The following is a 16,245-nucleotide window of genomic DNA, read 5'->3' on the forward strand; positions in this document are numbered from 1 at the left end:
GCCTGAGTATTAAGAACCATCTAAATACCAAATTGTTTCTATTGAAAGAGTAATCAAGGGAACCAAGGTTATAGCGGTAATCAAAAGAATGCAATCCAGGGACAAAAACCAGACATTGAAAACGGACATACACAACAAAGAACATAAAGTAACTAAAATCAAACATACAAAGTAACAAAAGCAAATGAGCAACTCGGACTCCACTAAAAACTGGGGGCATGGACTAGGTGCACCGGTAGAGTAAGCGTCCTCTGCTTTTCTAGAAACACCCGCCGAGTTGCTCATAAAAAGTCAAGTCCGGGGTAGACAAACAAGGAAAGGGAAACTATGACCCTTTGAATAAATCAGTTTTTAAATTATACAGTGTTTTATTTAAAAAAAAAAACCTTACAATTGATACATAAACATGCAAAAAGATACCCATATCATATGTGTGCACTGAAGTATATGATTAATCTACATAGGCCACGAAAGGTATCTGTTTCCACTAGTAAACATACCCCGTTTATTTTGTGTCAATAAGTCGGGGGCTGTCCAGAAATTTATAAAAGGGGTTTCTGATTCAAAAGTTTATATTATGAGGGGTCAGGATATCATTTGATCATTCATATCCAAATTTTGTACAAAATAAGTTTTGACAAAAAAAAGGGGATTCCAAGTTTATTTTTTAATAGTAATATTGAAATAACTCTGTAGTACCGATTGAATTACGTAGGTCAAAACAGCAGTACAAGATTTGGATATAAAAAATGACCACATTTAAGACAAATTAGCCCGTAACACTCAAATTTGCAATTTGACCCCTCAAAGTTGAAAGAAATGAAAAAAAAAAAAAACTCTTCCATTAAAAATTGTGAGATTCTGATTTTCTACTAATGTAAGCAGTATATACACCAAGCTGATTTGGTGAGAAGATTTTCTAAGCTTCAAAGAGGCAATAGACACAATTGAAAATATGACATCATTAAGGATTAGGTGAAACACAGATAACCTTACATGGCCTCATAAATAAACTAAAATTGAAATGCTCTCAACATTAAAGACAAGTTGTTCAGTCTAAAAATTTGTAAGAATAAGGCAAAATGGGAAAAATCAGGAACGTGCATGTCAAAAACCCACTGATCTCACAATATAATTTCACTCAAGGATAATTTCTTTATTTGAAAGGACCATTATTTGATCTCTGCATCAATGAATTTGCCCAGAAATTTTTCAATAGAATGTTAGAAAAATGAGTTTTTCTGACAGTGTTATCTGCCTTGAAATGTTAATTTTCAGTGCATTTCAATGAAATTATAACTCAATTTACCAAAATATGGAAAATCTGGTTTTTTTTTGCCTTGATTCTGATGGAGCAAATAACCAAATTAAACATTCAAAATGGTGTTTTTTTCATACCATGTTTCACTAACTGCCTGATTCTTACAGAGACTTGATACTTAATTGGTCAGCTTAGAACTGACAAAAAACAATTCTACGACAATAAAACACATTTACCAAACAATTTAACTTGTTGAATTAATAAGAAACTTGCCTAAACCAAACCCTAAATTAATAAGAAACTTGCTTAATCCAAACCCTTAATTAATAAGTAACCTGTCAAAACCCAAAAGTTTTGATGTATTTTAGACTTGTCAAAAACATAAACCTGGTTCAGTTCAAAAGTTCAGAAAACTTCATTGTATTACCATGATTTTTGTATAAAAATGTTATTAAATTTTAACTTACATATAAATCATAACATGTATATAAAATGCTTAAAGAAAGTTACATTATAATGGAATATGTGATATACATTTTCACACAACCTCGATGACTTCTAATAGAGTATAGGTATATAAAACCAAAATAATTTGCCAAAAATTAATTATTCCAATGTTTCTTGAATTCCAGTTCTAGTTTACAATTTTGCAATTGTTCTGTCCAAAATATTCAAAGAGGAGATATTTTTCCCACAAGTCATGTTATTTCATATTACATGTATAACACTCTGAAAATTTTTTGTTTGATATACAGAATGATGTCATTGTCGAAGCCGAGACAGAAAATTTCACATGACTCCAACAGAGGGGGACGTGCTGTTCTGTCCAGACATGAATAACTGCTGACTGACAACATGACAAGCAAATGACAAAACACTATCAAGATATTACCAGCATTTTCAATTTAATGGCAGTAGCTTGAGAAATGAATATCAGACCAATGTGAAAATATGAAAACGAAAGGAAATGTTTTTCAACTTCATTATTTTCAGTACATGTATTTGACTTAAAATGTACAAATTCTTTATATTTACTCAATACTGGTCAAGATATAACCACTTGCAAAGCAAAGAAAACAGGATTTTCACCATTTTGATAGGATTTCAAAATACAGTCTGTAAATATTTTACTATAACAATTCATGCACATGAACTTTGAAATACATGTAATGAGAGCAAGATTTGATGAATTTTTCACTTTCTCCTTTTTTTCCAAGAAAGCACTGATTATTAGCTTATTCAGGGGAGACAATAGGGCAAAATAATATGTATAAAAACGGCTTCTCTTTGAAACAAATCATACTTCAACAAAACATGAAAACAAACAAAACATTAAATGAATTATGAGCCATAATAGTCAACTCTTTCTGTAGCATACATTCTCCCATGGTCATGTTGTGATTTGATCATTTTCTGAAAATAGAAAAAAAAAACTTCATTGACATCACACTTATTTGACCATTTTTACAAAGAAAATTAAGATCTTAACTTTTCTGGAGTGCAACTCTAAGTAAAAAGCTAGACTTCACCTTCTGTTTTACAGTTTGGGCTATATTCTAATGGACATTTTCACCCAAATATGTTCTACAAAATAGCAGTTATTTAAAGAATTACTTATATTTGTCAGTCTATAAAGAAATAACCTCAATCACATGGTGCACACTTAATAACCTGCGTAGCAGGTTATTCTAAAGTGTGCATGACGGGCCTTGAGTTTATTTCAAATACACCAAAAAAATATAACAGTCATTCCTTATAATTTTGATTAAGTACCAAAATTCAAGGAGTAAATCATTAAAAAAGTTTGATGATGACACAGACATTATAAAATTTGGTCTATGAGGTGATAAACAAATTTTTTAATTCAATCAGAAACCATGGTACTTCTTACTTTATTTACCAATAACTTACATGCTTTGAAAAATAACAAACATCACACAAAGATCTTTTGTATTCCTTAGTGCCATGTACTCCAAGTTGAAGGCTAGACTGCAAACTCATACAAGAATTTAACAGATTGGGTTATTTTCTCACAAACATTTTCGCCAAAAGATTGCAATAATTTAAATGTAGGCAATTATAGTATATTTTTTACATGAATGTGTTTGCTTGGAGTGATTGGAATTTAAATTATGAGAATGGACAGTTATTTTTTTAATACATGTACAGATTTTAAAGGGCCATTCTTTACCTGTCTTTGTAGAAAATTATGATATTTATGGGACATTTTCAACAGGAATGTGATAAATCTGCATACCCTTACCCTAACCCGAATCACTGAGCTTAGCAAACACGAACATCATACAACTTTTCATTGTTAAAATGAACAAAGAGAGTATCATACCTTAACCATCAATGTTTACAAGATACCTTGTTTCTTACTATTCAGGAGGTGCTTGTCCAAACTTTGTTGCCATCTTGTTAATAAGGGTTTGTACTTTGGGATTATTTTGGTACTTGGAGATATTTGCTGGGTTAGTACTGATGTCCTGGAATGCTGCTGATACCTCAGGATCCTACAAAAAGATTATTTGCTTATATGCTAGTTTTATTCTCTTGAAAAACAGACCTGTAGCTGGTTAGTTTGGGGGTTATGATAAAACCCCTACAAGGGTGAAACACCCAAAAATCATTAAAATTAAAAACTGTTAGAAACAATTACAAATTGGTTAAGCACTACTTAAAATTTTGTCTAAATAACCCCTCCAAACCACTCTCTGGATATTCTGAATTACTATAAACATATTTATTTTGCTGTTGCTAATTTTCACAGATTCTGTCAAGTGAACATATTCATGGGTATCAATTTTCGCCGTTTCAAAAAATTATTAGCTTTATAAAGTCTTACAAATCAATTTCGCGTGTACTTTTTATCATGATTTTCTGTCTACCATGAAAATAGTGAAATTAGTCGGTTTACAATATTATATACATATATTTAACCTCTTATATAAAACATGACAAAATTCAGCTTTTTAATCGATTGGCCTTCACTACCTGATAATGCAAATATAAAGATATCATGTAATACATTCATTTACTACATAGTTTTATACTGATGAATGATGCATGCATTGATGAAAGTCTGATGAGTACAGAGACTTGCATGTATTAGAAGTGAAATATTTAAAGGAGTGAAAATCCAAAATTAGAAATACTGTGAACAAGGTCACAAAAAGAAAATCCCCTTGTATAAATTGAGTTGAAATTAAATTTAAGATCCCTAAATTCAATTACCTCTCTTAAGAATCTTCTTACAGTAATAACATTAACAAACCAATTTAAAAGTGCAGATAATATATTTAGACAAAACAACTTCACAATTTGTGTTTCACAGCCATCTTACCTGGAAAGCAGTCAATATTTCAGGATCACTGAGCAACTTAGATAAGTCAGGCATGCCGCCTGCTCCAGGCATGCCACCTGCTCCTGGCATACCTCCTGCTCCAGGCATTCCACCACCCATGCCTGCACCTGGCATACCTCCTCCCATTCCACCCATACCTCCTGTAAAAGTAGACAGTATAATTACAAAAGTTATTATTTATTATTTATGTAGACCTACCAGTAATAGCAGTTAACAAAGTGTAAACTGGACCCATACTTGGTATAACATGTTCAAAAATTAAAAACATTCCATTCATTAAATTATTAATGGATTCAACTATTTGGAATTGATTTGTAATCAAGCATTTTTTTGAAAGATAATTTGAATTGTCAGCTGTGAACCAAGCATTTCTGACATCCAAGTACCAAACCAGGGTATACAAGATAACCTTGTACACTCAAAGAGAACCAACCAGAGAACCAACCAATCAGAAAATTGTTACAAATTAAATTGAATTATCAAAAAATCCACAATCTTTTACCTGGAAATCCACTTCCTGCAGCTCCTGGGAAACTGCCAGGGAAACCACCAGGGAATCCTCCAGGAAACCCTCCTGATGATGCATTACTGTGCTGACTTTGTTCCTTTACAAGAAATAAATTTTTCAATATTAAACACTGAAAGTTGTTCTGACAACACTGCTGACTAGAGAAAAGTACTATAAAAAGATAGATACAGTTAAAATTGATGCTAAGATATCTTTGTCAGATACCTGAAGATGACAACATTCTACGTGCTGAATTTATAATTCACTTGGAGTTTGTTCAACTTGAGCGGGTTAATTTTTATTTCATTTTATCCTTTTTAATCTCTACATTTATCAATTTTGCCAATTTCAAAAACCAAAAGCTATAGTCATGGATGATTGTACAAGAAACAAAAGGGAAGCAGAAATTTGTTAAATATGAAAACTCCACATTTGGCCAAACGGACTGGCAAACTGCAAAGTTCCACAGATTATGAAAGCCAGTCTTTCTGCCTATCTATGTAAATTAAAGGAAAAAATAGAATCAATTTTATGATTAAAACATGCATCAATACTACAAAATATATTTTTAACATGAACAATCACATTCAAACCTCCACTTTAGGAAAAAGTGGCAAAAAGTTGAAATTACAACAAATAAATTGAAAATGTACTTTTTTTGGACATCACAAAAAAGAAAAGTCCTAGTGCAAAATTTTAAGTGGAAATCAGCTGAACATAATGAAAAACAATCATCCCTTATAAACAGTTCATAAAAAGTTGAAAAAAAACCAGTTACATATGTAATATAATTCCATAGTAGTCTACTGTATTTAGCACATAGATAAAGAAATGACACTGACCTAGTAGATAAAGCAAATTAATCAATAATTAAGGAGATAACAGTGTAGCTTAATTACCTGTTTTTGTTTTTCGTATTCTTCCTTTGCTCTCCTTATTCTCTCCTTTCTGGCATTCAATTCTTTTTCCTCCCTCTTTCTCTCATACTTTCTCCTATGCTCCATTAGTTTTTTGGCCTGTTGAAAAACAGCTTGATATGAGAAAGCTGTGTTATTCATAGTAGAGAATTTGTTATAGAAAAAAAGGCAAATGCCAGGCTAATGTCAAATGTATTTGAATGGCCATCCTCAAAATTTAATTAGCCACATTCAAGCTCATCTAGTGTTTGGCTATGTAACTACCTTCTATTACTAATACACCTGCAAACTTCAGTTAAAAAAGTACATTGTATAAATATCTGGTGACTTCCATTGTAATGGAATATAACATAACATGTATAGTAATAAATTAAAAAAAATATCAGTCTATTTACATTTCAAATTGATATCCAGAGGCTGGTTTTAAAAAATCTCAAAATGAGATTTTCTTCAACTCAAACATCAAGCAATTAGATCGTTTGAAATCTCAATTTGATGAATTTTTTTTTTATAAAACCAGGCCAAGATGTGTTTTTAATGCAAAATAAGTTTGAACTTACATTTGGTGTTACTTCATGTAACAGCTCATTAGCAATATCATCATAGTCCAGCTTACATGCCATGGTCAAATCATGATAAGCATCTTCCCACTGACCAAGTTTTCTGGAAACAAAAATATGTTAATGTGTACTGTTCACCATCTTAGCACTTCCTATAAGGTTTCACACAATTTTCACAACTATTGTTATTTTTGCCCGAGCCAGGAACCTGTAATCCACTGGTTTTCATTTTTTTTTTTATGTTAATTGTTTTTTGTTTTTATAATGTTTTTTCTTTATATTAGGTTGATTGTGGTCTTCTAGGAATAGCTTCACTTCATTTATTATGGGGCCGTTTACAACTTGCTTAATGATATGGGTTTTGCCCATAATTGAAGACCCTGTGGTGAACTGTGAAATTTGTTTGTTGCTAGGCTTTTTGTGGATGACTGTCTAATTGGCAACATACCACATCTTCTGTTTTTTATATTAAACACTTTCATATCCCCTAATTTTCGCTTCATTTGCAGACACAAGAATTTTTGCACATCAAAATCACCTTATTGAATAGTTACCATACTTGTGGTATCAAAGCCCTATCCTACAACAAAATAATACAGAATAATAGGTGAACTTCACAACAGCTTAAAATGAACTGATTCCAATTTTAATACAAATATAGATTCACTACCAAGTAATTTAATTAGCTGTCTAGGTAAAAATCTACCCTCATTGACATTTATTGAAACTTTAAAGACAGAGCCCAAAAGATCACACAGGTATTCAGTGTTAAATGGTATAAAGTAGGGTAGATTTCTACCTAGAGAGCTATATAAATTACTCAGTAGTCTATCTTGATTTGTACCGAAATTGGAATCACTCTATATCAATATGATATAACATTACATGAAAAACATTTCCTCAAGAGCTTAATATTGATACATGTATGATACCAACCTTTTAGCCATTCCTCTCCATTTGTAACCCTGTGCAGAATCTGGATTCAGTTCAATAGCTTTATTACAGTCAAGTATGGCTTTCTTTAATTTCTTAAGCTTAATATAAGCACTGTTGGACAGATGTTAAAAACTAAATCAATACATGTATGAGTATAAAAATAAGTGTACAGACAATGTGCAACAATGGGTTAACATAGATCAACATGTTCAAAATGTATCATAAATACATAAAGTAAACATTTGAAAGTTTTGAAAAATAACACCTAGTTTATATTTTACTAACATTGTCTACATGTAAACAGTGCCATGACTTACAGAAAATAAAGTTTCACTTTACAAAACATGACAAAACTATTCTCTTCAAGTTAACACTGCTACAAGAGACAAGAAATTAATACATGTACTTTTACTATAGTCATCACTTAAAGATGCTAACTGGAGTTAACTTCATTCAGTTTTGTAACATCAAAGAATGTTTCCTTGAATCTTATATTGTATTGATAAACAATCAATCAAGTTTGGACAAGACTTACCAATGATTCCATTCAGTCACTGCATGCAGGATCTAACAACTCTACTTTCTGTTCTAATGACTTATTCATCAGCCAATCAGATTTCTTCTTTCATAATTTTGAAAGCAATAATCAAAGGAAAAAAACCCAGAGGATTCTGAAAAATTCCTCTGAACAGAAAGTAGAATGGAGTGTTGTTAGATCCTACATGCAGTGACTGAATAGAATCATTGATAGGTCTAATTCAAATTAGCTTGATGGCTTATAAATACAATACAATACAAGATTCAAGGAAAAATTCTTAGATGATATATGAATTTAGGCACATGTAAAACAAATTACCTAGCTCTTTTTGCATACAATAAAGCAGACATTGGGTTAGATTTAATGGCTTCTGTAAACATTGTAACAGCTTCTTCTAAATTTCCTGAAATAAAACAAAATACATTGTGAAAAAGTATTTGTTTGTCCAACCTATTTTAAAACTATAATTTATGTTGTATATAACTTGGAAAATCAATATTGGTTAATTACAATGCCGAAAGTCATTTAGACTGGTATTAAACAAATAATGAAAATGAGTTATTGGTTTTTTCTCAATTGTAAAATTGCAAAATAATTAGGTACTGCTAAACTGATATGTGATACGATATGATTTGAATCTGTTAAACTGATTGTTATACAAGAATTTCTAATCCTCAGAACTTTGCTATCCATGCCCATAAGTCAAAAAGGGTGCAATGATTAACTTTAACTACCAATACAATAATTTGGTATGCATCAGAGAATATGTGCAGTGGGGTCGCATAATTTTCCATGATTTTCAGCTCCATCAATGTATTGACTTTATAAAGTAAAGCCAAAGCAGTCAACATATCTGGCTGTGATGTATATATTTTCAAATATTGAAACAATTTTTGAATATATACCTTCTGACATTGCTGACATAGCAGCTGATCTCTTTTCATCGGCAGCATCCATCATTTCCTCAGTTACCTCTATCCCTTCATCTGCATATTCTGGTGGATCTTCATCATCATCTGCTATCACACCACTATCATCTAGCTCTATTAAAAGTTTAAAATGTAGTAAAAATTTAATGTGAATTCTAACAAAATGTTCAGGATTTGTTTCCAAAGCAACTAATGGCATTACACATGACATATTGAAACTGAAACATAACTACTGTTTTACTTCAATGAGAAAAAATAAATCCCTACATGTAAACAATGTGTCTTAGTTAAAACATTTGTACCACTTAACTCCTTTGAGATCTTTTGAGAGTCTTTCCGCAACTCTAAGTTCCATTTTAAAACAAATGATCTTACCGCAAAAATAATGGACATTATGTATAGAATTATAAGTTTAATATGTTATAAACAAATCTATGACCTTTGACCTTCAGTAAAAAAGACTCCCTGATACTTACCTACATCACTTTCTTCACTCTCAACCTCTAGTTCAGGTTCTGGCTCAGGCTGAAAAAAAACAATAGTAAATTAGAATGTCAACAAAGTAGACAGAATAAGAAAAAGTCAGGTAGTCCATGATATATTTGTTTTCATAATATTATTCCCAGTGGGATTTAAGTATTTATAACTATAAGCAGAAAATGATACATTGAAAGCAGGAATTTTACAGAAATGTTAAAAAAATGATTCCTAAATTTGTTTAATACATTATGAAAACGCACTTTCTAAACCCAAATACTGATTTTTTCTTATCTTGGTTCTACAGAATATTACAAGAGAGGTCTGATGAGGTCTGCACTTTTTAGATCAGAAAAATCCATAGAAAGCAGAACCAGAACAAATGCTAATGCCTAGGTAGTCAATTACTTTTGTTACAAGTTATGTAACTGCCAACATGCAAGTTTATCTATGTTTCTTACATCATCGAAATTCATGATTATAAACCAAATATCAACTAAATAACTACAAACATTAAGGTAAGAAGGCTAGATTAATTGATTGATTGATAGATTGATTGATTAATTAATTGATTGATTATGGTTTAACATTCTATGGCAGTAAAAGAATGATTGACAAATCAAACAGACACTGCCTTGTACTAGTTGGACAGGTTGAACCTGATTTTTATTGTGCTAACTCACTGAAGCAACAGCCTACAGGTAGGCATGTCAACCCAGTGGGATACATTATTCTGACTTTTAAACATCACATTCTTGGTAAAGAAGCAAAGACTATCAATTTAAGTCTTTGGCATGACTTGGCAGGGGATTGAACCCACGACCATCCATAGCGAGGCAATTAAGAAGTCTTGAAAGGCTGTATTTATGTGAATGGCAAGAGCACAGACAAGGGTTAAAGTATATATCCATCCAACAGTGTGCCTCGGGCATAAAATATGAGTGTTTTTCAAAACAAAATTTGATTTACATGCTCAAGGAGAATTTCTAAAAAAAATACACTTAATTCTTTGTACACATTTTATTTAAGGATTTAGATCTTCCTAATGCTGCTGATAAGATGTTACTACTTGAAACACATATGCAGCATACACATGTACCAAAATTTGCAATATTTGTATGATTGGTATATTCATATTAAAGAGATAGACCAAGGGTAAGGGACACAACTCATTGGAACGTTTGTATGCAGCATTTTACATCCATCTTATGCAAGCATCAAATTAACGTGGATTGATTTCATTCTGCTTCAAACAAAAGCTTGAGAGGCTTTAGTGAAATTGAATATGATACAAACATATCATTGATTTCGAGAGTTATGTCCCTTACCCTAGGTCTACATCCTTAATATTAAAAATTCATTGAATGTAAAGGGAATGCAAGAGAATAATAAGACCATGTTATAAGAAATGCTGAATTTTAATCAGCCCTCATTTTTTTTTCATCAACACTTACTTCAGGAGGTTTTGCTGGCTCTGGTTCTGATTTGGGTTCATCTTTTGCTGGTTCTGGTTTCTTTGGAGGTACCTTTGCACCAAGGCTGAAACAAACAAATAGTTTAAATAAAGCTGTTTATAAACAAGAATTGTATTAATATCAGTATACTTAATAAGTTTAGCAACTGCAACCAATTAAATTATGTACCATATATAACAAGAATGGAAATGGTGAACATGTCAAGGAAACAACAACTCCGCCAAGATGAAAAATGTCAGAGCAAGGTAACATACCTTATAGGAAGTTCTTTTAGTAAAAAAAAATAATTCATGTAGATGGTTTTTTCATTAAGGAGGTAGGTCTAGGGTAAGGGACATAACTCTTAAAATCAGTGATATGTTTGTATCATATTCAATTTCACCAAAGCCTATCAAGCTTTCATTTCACACAGAATGAAATCAATCCAAGTTATTTTGATACATACATGAGATTGATACAAAATGCAGAATACAAACATTCCAGTGATTTGTAAGAGTTGTGTCCTTTACCTTAGGTCTACCTCCTAAAAAAAATGTTTGGATATCTATTATAAATTATACATATATTCATTATTCAATTGTGCATGAAATTAAATATCCCTTTGCAATGTTTAATAGGTTTTAAAAATGATTCACAAAATATAACAAATTTTTCTGACATTCAAATTTTCTACTCAACAAAAAAGTTAAGGGCCACTTTGAATAAAAAATGGTTTTTTTTCTTCAAAATGAATACAATATCAAAATATCTTAATTCTAGTTAGGGTAGTACATACAATTCCACGCTATCGTAATCTAGTACATATCATGATTCTAGGCTGACGATTCAATCTGTCTCCAGATTTTTACAGACCTGTCTTGTTGGGTTTTTACATTTTAACAAATTACAAAAAAAATGACACATAGTCACATTCATAGGTACTGACTAGCCTTTATATATTGCATTTTTAGCAAATCTAAGAGTTCAAAACAGCAGATAAATTGGTTTGTGGTTGAGGAACATAATTTTTATTATTACTTCGTTTCTGACTTACGGTTAAGCTAAATGAGGAATCAGATCAGGATTGAAACTAGAGGCTCAAGAGAGCCTGAATCGCTCACCTGGTTAACCATTTGCTTATTTGAAAAACTTGAGGAATGAGACAGGCTAAGTTAAAATCAACTAAATTGTCAATTTAATAGCATTTTCATGACCTGAACCAGAATTTTGCTAAAGGCAACAATTTTTGAATTATTTTCAAAAACCTGTCTGCCATCCCTTAAGTTCCATTTTAGTATAGGCAGCTATAACCATTCATGGATTAAAAATCACAACAGTCATTTTGAGCACAATACACTAAAGAACTATTATTCTTATTTTCATTCAATAATCTTAAATGGTTTTAGAGAAGAAGATTTTCAAGTTGAACATGTGAAAAAAAACAACAAAAAAACTGTTTCAGGGGCCGTAACTCCTACATCAGTCAATGAACGGTTTTGAAAATTTCGACATAGGTCCTTCTCATGATGCTTAACAATTTTACCTGTGCCAGAAATTTGCTAAAGGCAATGGTTTTTGAGTTATCTGCGAAAAACTGCCTTCTGACTCCTATGTTCTATCTTAAGTAACAGCAGCCATGTTTTTTTCACAAATCAAAAATCCCAACGGTCATTTTGTGTGGGATACACTAAGGGACATATATGCTAACTTTCAGTGAATTCTGTGCAATGGATTTTGTGAAGAAGATTTTCAAAGTTGCACATGCAAAAAATGCAAAAAAAAACCAAACAAAAAAACCGTTTCACGAGCCATAACTCCTGCATCAGTTGACAAATTGTTTTGAAAATATCGGCATAGGTCCATCTCATGATGTTGAACAGTTTTACCCTGCCAGAATTTTGGTAAAGGCAGCAGTTTTTGAGTCATTTGCAAAAAAACTGCCTTCTGACCCCTAAGTTCTATTTTTAGTAATGGCGGCCATATTTTTTCATGGATCAAACATCCCAATCATTACTTTGTGCAGAACACCCTAAGGAACAATCATGCCAAGTTTAAAACCTGTCTGTCCAGTAGTTTCAGAGAAGAAGTTTTTTGAAAATTTGTCCACGACGACGACAGAAGCCAAGTGATGGCACAAGCTCACTTGGCCTATGGCCAGGTGAGCTAAAAATGGCACTGTATCAAATTCCAGGTCGGAACTGAAAAGATCCTGATGCACCAATGCACCAGTGGATTGTTACCCCCTAGAATTCATTGCAGAAAGTATAAGATTTGAGTTTCATAATGTTTTTGGGTCTTAAACTTGATTTTTTTCTTCTATAAATTCCAATAATCTCCATTGTATTCAGTTTGAAAAATTATTATTGTGGAGTATACATCAATTACAACATACTTTACCTTTCAAGCCAATCTTTAAAAAATCCCAACTCTGGTATATACAAAATATCTGTGTCTTTCTTCAATGTGTTTACAAATTCTTTCAGCAAAGTCAACTGTTGCTGATCCATTTTACTTCTATTGTCTGTTTCACTGAAAATGAGGATTCGAGAATATTAACAAAATTATATCCAATTAGAAAGAGCTAAATGAAAAAAAAAATCAACTTTTAGTTATTTTCTAATGCCTAGACCTTGTTCAATATAAAACATCTGTATAGTTTAAACCATTCAAGGTTTAATTCATCCACTGGTTTGAGAGCAGTGTTCCACTCGTGGAGTATAGCACCTAGAAACCCTTCGCTATTTTTAAATGTGTAACACAATGACCTACCTGCATTGTGACAGGCATTTATAACAGATTCTACTAAAGAAATAAATTTGCCATAATGGTTTGTCACTGACCTGATACTGAAGAGTCAAGGGTTTAATCATTGGCAAAGGCACAATTACATGTTCTCCTGCTACTGTACTTTCAGCATCAAACTTATACCCAACCCAACCAAAGTTAACTAACTATACATGCTAAAGGATTCATTCTACAGCCGATTTGATTTATCACAAACTTGTTACCAGTCGTTTTTTGCAGGGAAGGGGGCCATGCAGAAGTGGAAAGTGTATGAAAACTCTATGATGAGGCCATTACAATTTCCATTAATTGTATCGAATTCCATAAGGAATATTCATATTAAAGAGATAGACCAATCAGAATGAAATCAATCCACGTTCATTTGATGCTTGCATAAGATGGATGTAAAATGCTGCATACAAACGTTCCAATGATTTTTAAGAGTTGTGACCCTTTTATAACCAAAAAGATCTAATAGAGAAAAGAAATGATTTTGAAAATCTTACAACTGTTCAGTGAAATCATGTAAATCATATAAATATTTGCAGATGACATTTCAAGTCAAAATAGGAAATTTCACTGCTTAAATTTGGGAAATTTGAAGCACATCTCTCTTTAAGAATGGGGTAGAAATTCAGACCCAAATAAGAATAGGAAAATCGGTGGTTACTGAGGAGAGTAAGGGTCAATTCTAGGTGACAAAGATACAAAATTGTGAGGTGAAACATGTTCTCCTAGCTGTTACAAATGCCCATAATTATAAACTGTAAGTATATTATGCAACGATGAAAGACCTGTTTCCTCCTTTTTTTTTATAAAGCACCCATCTTAAAAAAAAAAAAAAGCTCAAGCAGCAGCAATAAGTGCAAAGGCAATGCGTACCTGCCGACTTAAACAATTTAATGGTGTTTTCATGATTTTGACCATTTGTCCAGCTAACACGATTTTTCATGTCAACTTCATCCCAAAATCTGATTTTGTCAAATATATGTAACCTAAAAAAACTCTGAATTGAAACCCTTAATTCTTGTTTCAATCTTATTTCTTTGATTAGAAGAGTCATAAATCTCACAACAGGTGTTATTTAGGGTACGTTTCATGACCGGTAAATGATCTCCAAGGTGCAATCAGCTGATAAGGGTTATCGATGATGACTGATGATTCAAAAATTAATCCTGATTGGATCTAACAATATTTTATGAACAGCCAATCATTTTCTTAAGATAAATTTCTACTCCACAATTAATTTTTACTAATTCCGTCAATTTAACAGGTCTAAAATTTGTAGAACCACCTATGTAAACAAATTAAAAAATTACCATTGTTAATACAAAATGAGTTACCCCCTCAGATATCAACAGTGCAGTATATTTCCCAAAAGTTTTGTTTGCAATAGTTAAAAGAAATACTATTCCTTTTAAATAGTGATGATATTAGAAATTTTGTAGCAACATTTTTTTAATATTTTTTACATTTCCTCATGTACTGAATCTCACGGTATTCATTTAATGAAAAGAATGAGTTGCCCAAGTTTTCTTCTTCCTGATTTCACATTACTACACAGCATCATTCTATTCCATAAATCAAGACTGGGTTGTTTCGGCCAGAGTAATGTTAGGAGATAACCCCAAACAATTCAAAACTGAACATCCACTCTCCTTCTAATGTTATTAATAGAAAGAAGAAATGATGTGCTCAATGTATTTAATAATAGAAGAACTTCATTTGAATGCAAGTAAGTTTTCTAATCTATTTTTTTTTAATGAAACTGTGACTTCAGAATTTCATTTAGGTTTGGAGGATTCCATCACAAAAAGGGCTAACAAACTTCAATCTATATTACTGCATACACATTCAACTGAAAAAGGCCATTTTAATACTATAGTGGTTGTCTCATTCATACATCACTACAGTTAAACCCTTCCAATTTGCAAAATATGTCCCAAAATGTACGTTCATATGATGTCACGCCTAAATAAAACCACCGAATTTTAAAAGTTGGCAGGTATGCCATACGGCAATGAACAATTTATGTATTACATGTATCGCCAGTATTTAGGCAGTAATGCCTAGTAATGGCAGTATGAAATGCTGCTGCCTGCATATCCTATAAATGATGGATTCATTTTTCGGAGCTTTTCTCAAAGCACATATTTTGCAGATAATATACAGTATATAATGATATGATTTCAAGCTCCTGGGGTAGGCTAGCATGTAAGCTTTGTAGCAGACAGCATATGCAGATGTAAGAAAATGAAAGTAGACAAAATAAGGAACCTGAAACTGCATAATATGGTGCCAATGCACAGTTATGTAATTACCGTATAAAATTATGGGGCATTTGAGCAATGATGAGAGGTTTCAATAGGCTTGCATCTCTCTCTAGCATTTATTACTTACCACGCCGAAGAAATTTCTAGTCAGGATAAATCGGTCACGTCCTTGACATTTTATGCTCCTTACGGACACGAAAAAAAGTAAACCGAAAGTAGAAAAATATGGAATATCAGTTCA

At 32.0% G+C, this 16,245-nt stretch overlaps 1 protein-coding gene across 4 annotated transcripts; it reads right to left on the reverse strand.

Moving 5' to 3' along the window:
• Positions 1-376: 376 nt before the first annotated feature.
• LOC148605101 (putative protein FAM10A4) lies at positions 377-16,178 on the reverse strand. Of its 4 annotated transcripts, none has more exons than XM_088547837.1 (13): positions 16,132-16,178; positions 13,345-13,476; positions 10,948-11,032; positions 9,493-9,541; positions 8,993-9,130; positions 8,406-8,490; positions 7,550-7,660; positions 6,614-6,716; positions 6,036-6,152; positions 5,131-5,233; positions 4,608-4,768; positions 3,644-3,777; positions 377-2,674 (listed from the first exon to the last, which is right to left on the reverse strand). In XM_088547837.1, coding segments are annotated over exons 2-13 (1,197 nt in total). In that variant the 5' UTR covers positions 13,455-13,476; positions 16,132-16,178; the 3' UTR covers positions 377-2,673. The 4 variants fall into 4 exon arrangements, with proteins under 4 accessions (XP_088403963.1, XP_088403962.1, XP_088403961.1 ...); XM_088547836.1 differs by having other exon boundaries at positions 3,632-3,777; XM_088547835.1 differs by having other exon boundaries at positions 16,053-16,158.
• Positions 16,179-16,245: the final 67 nt, after the last annotated feature.

The sequence above is a fragment of the Perna viridis genome, chromosome 10, assembly GCF_037379345.1.
Source record: "Perna viridis isolate PV_CMFRI_1.1 ecotype Kerala chromosome 10, ASM3737934v1, whole genome shotgun sequence".
NCBI classification, from domain to species: domain Eukaryota; kingdom Metazoa; phylum Mollusca; class Bivalvia; order Mytilida; family Mytilidae; genus Perna; species Perna viridis.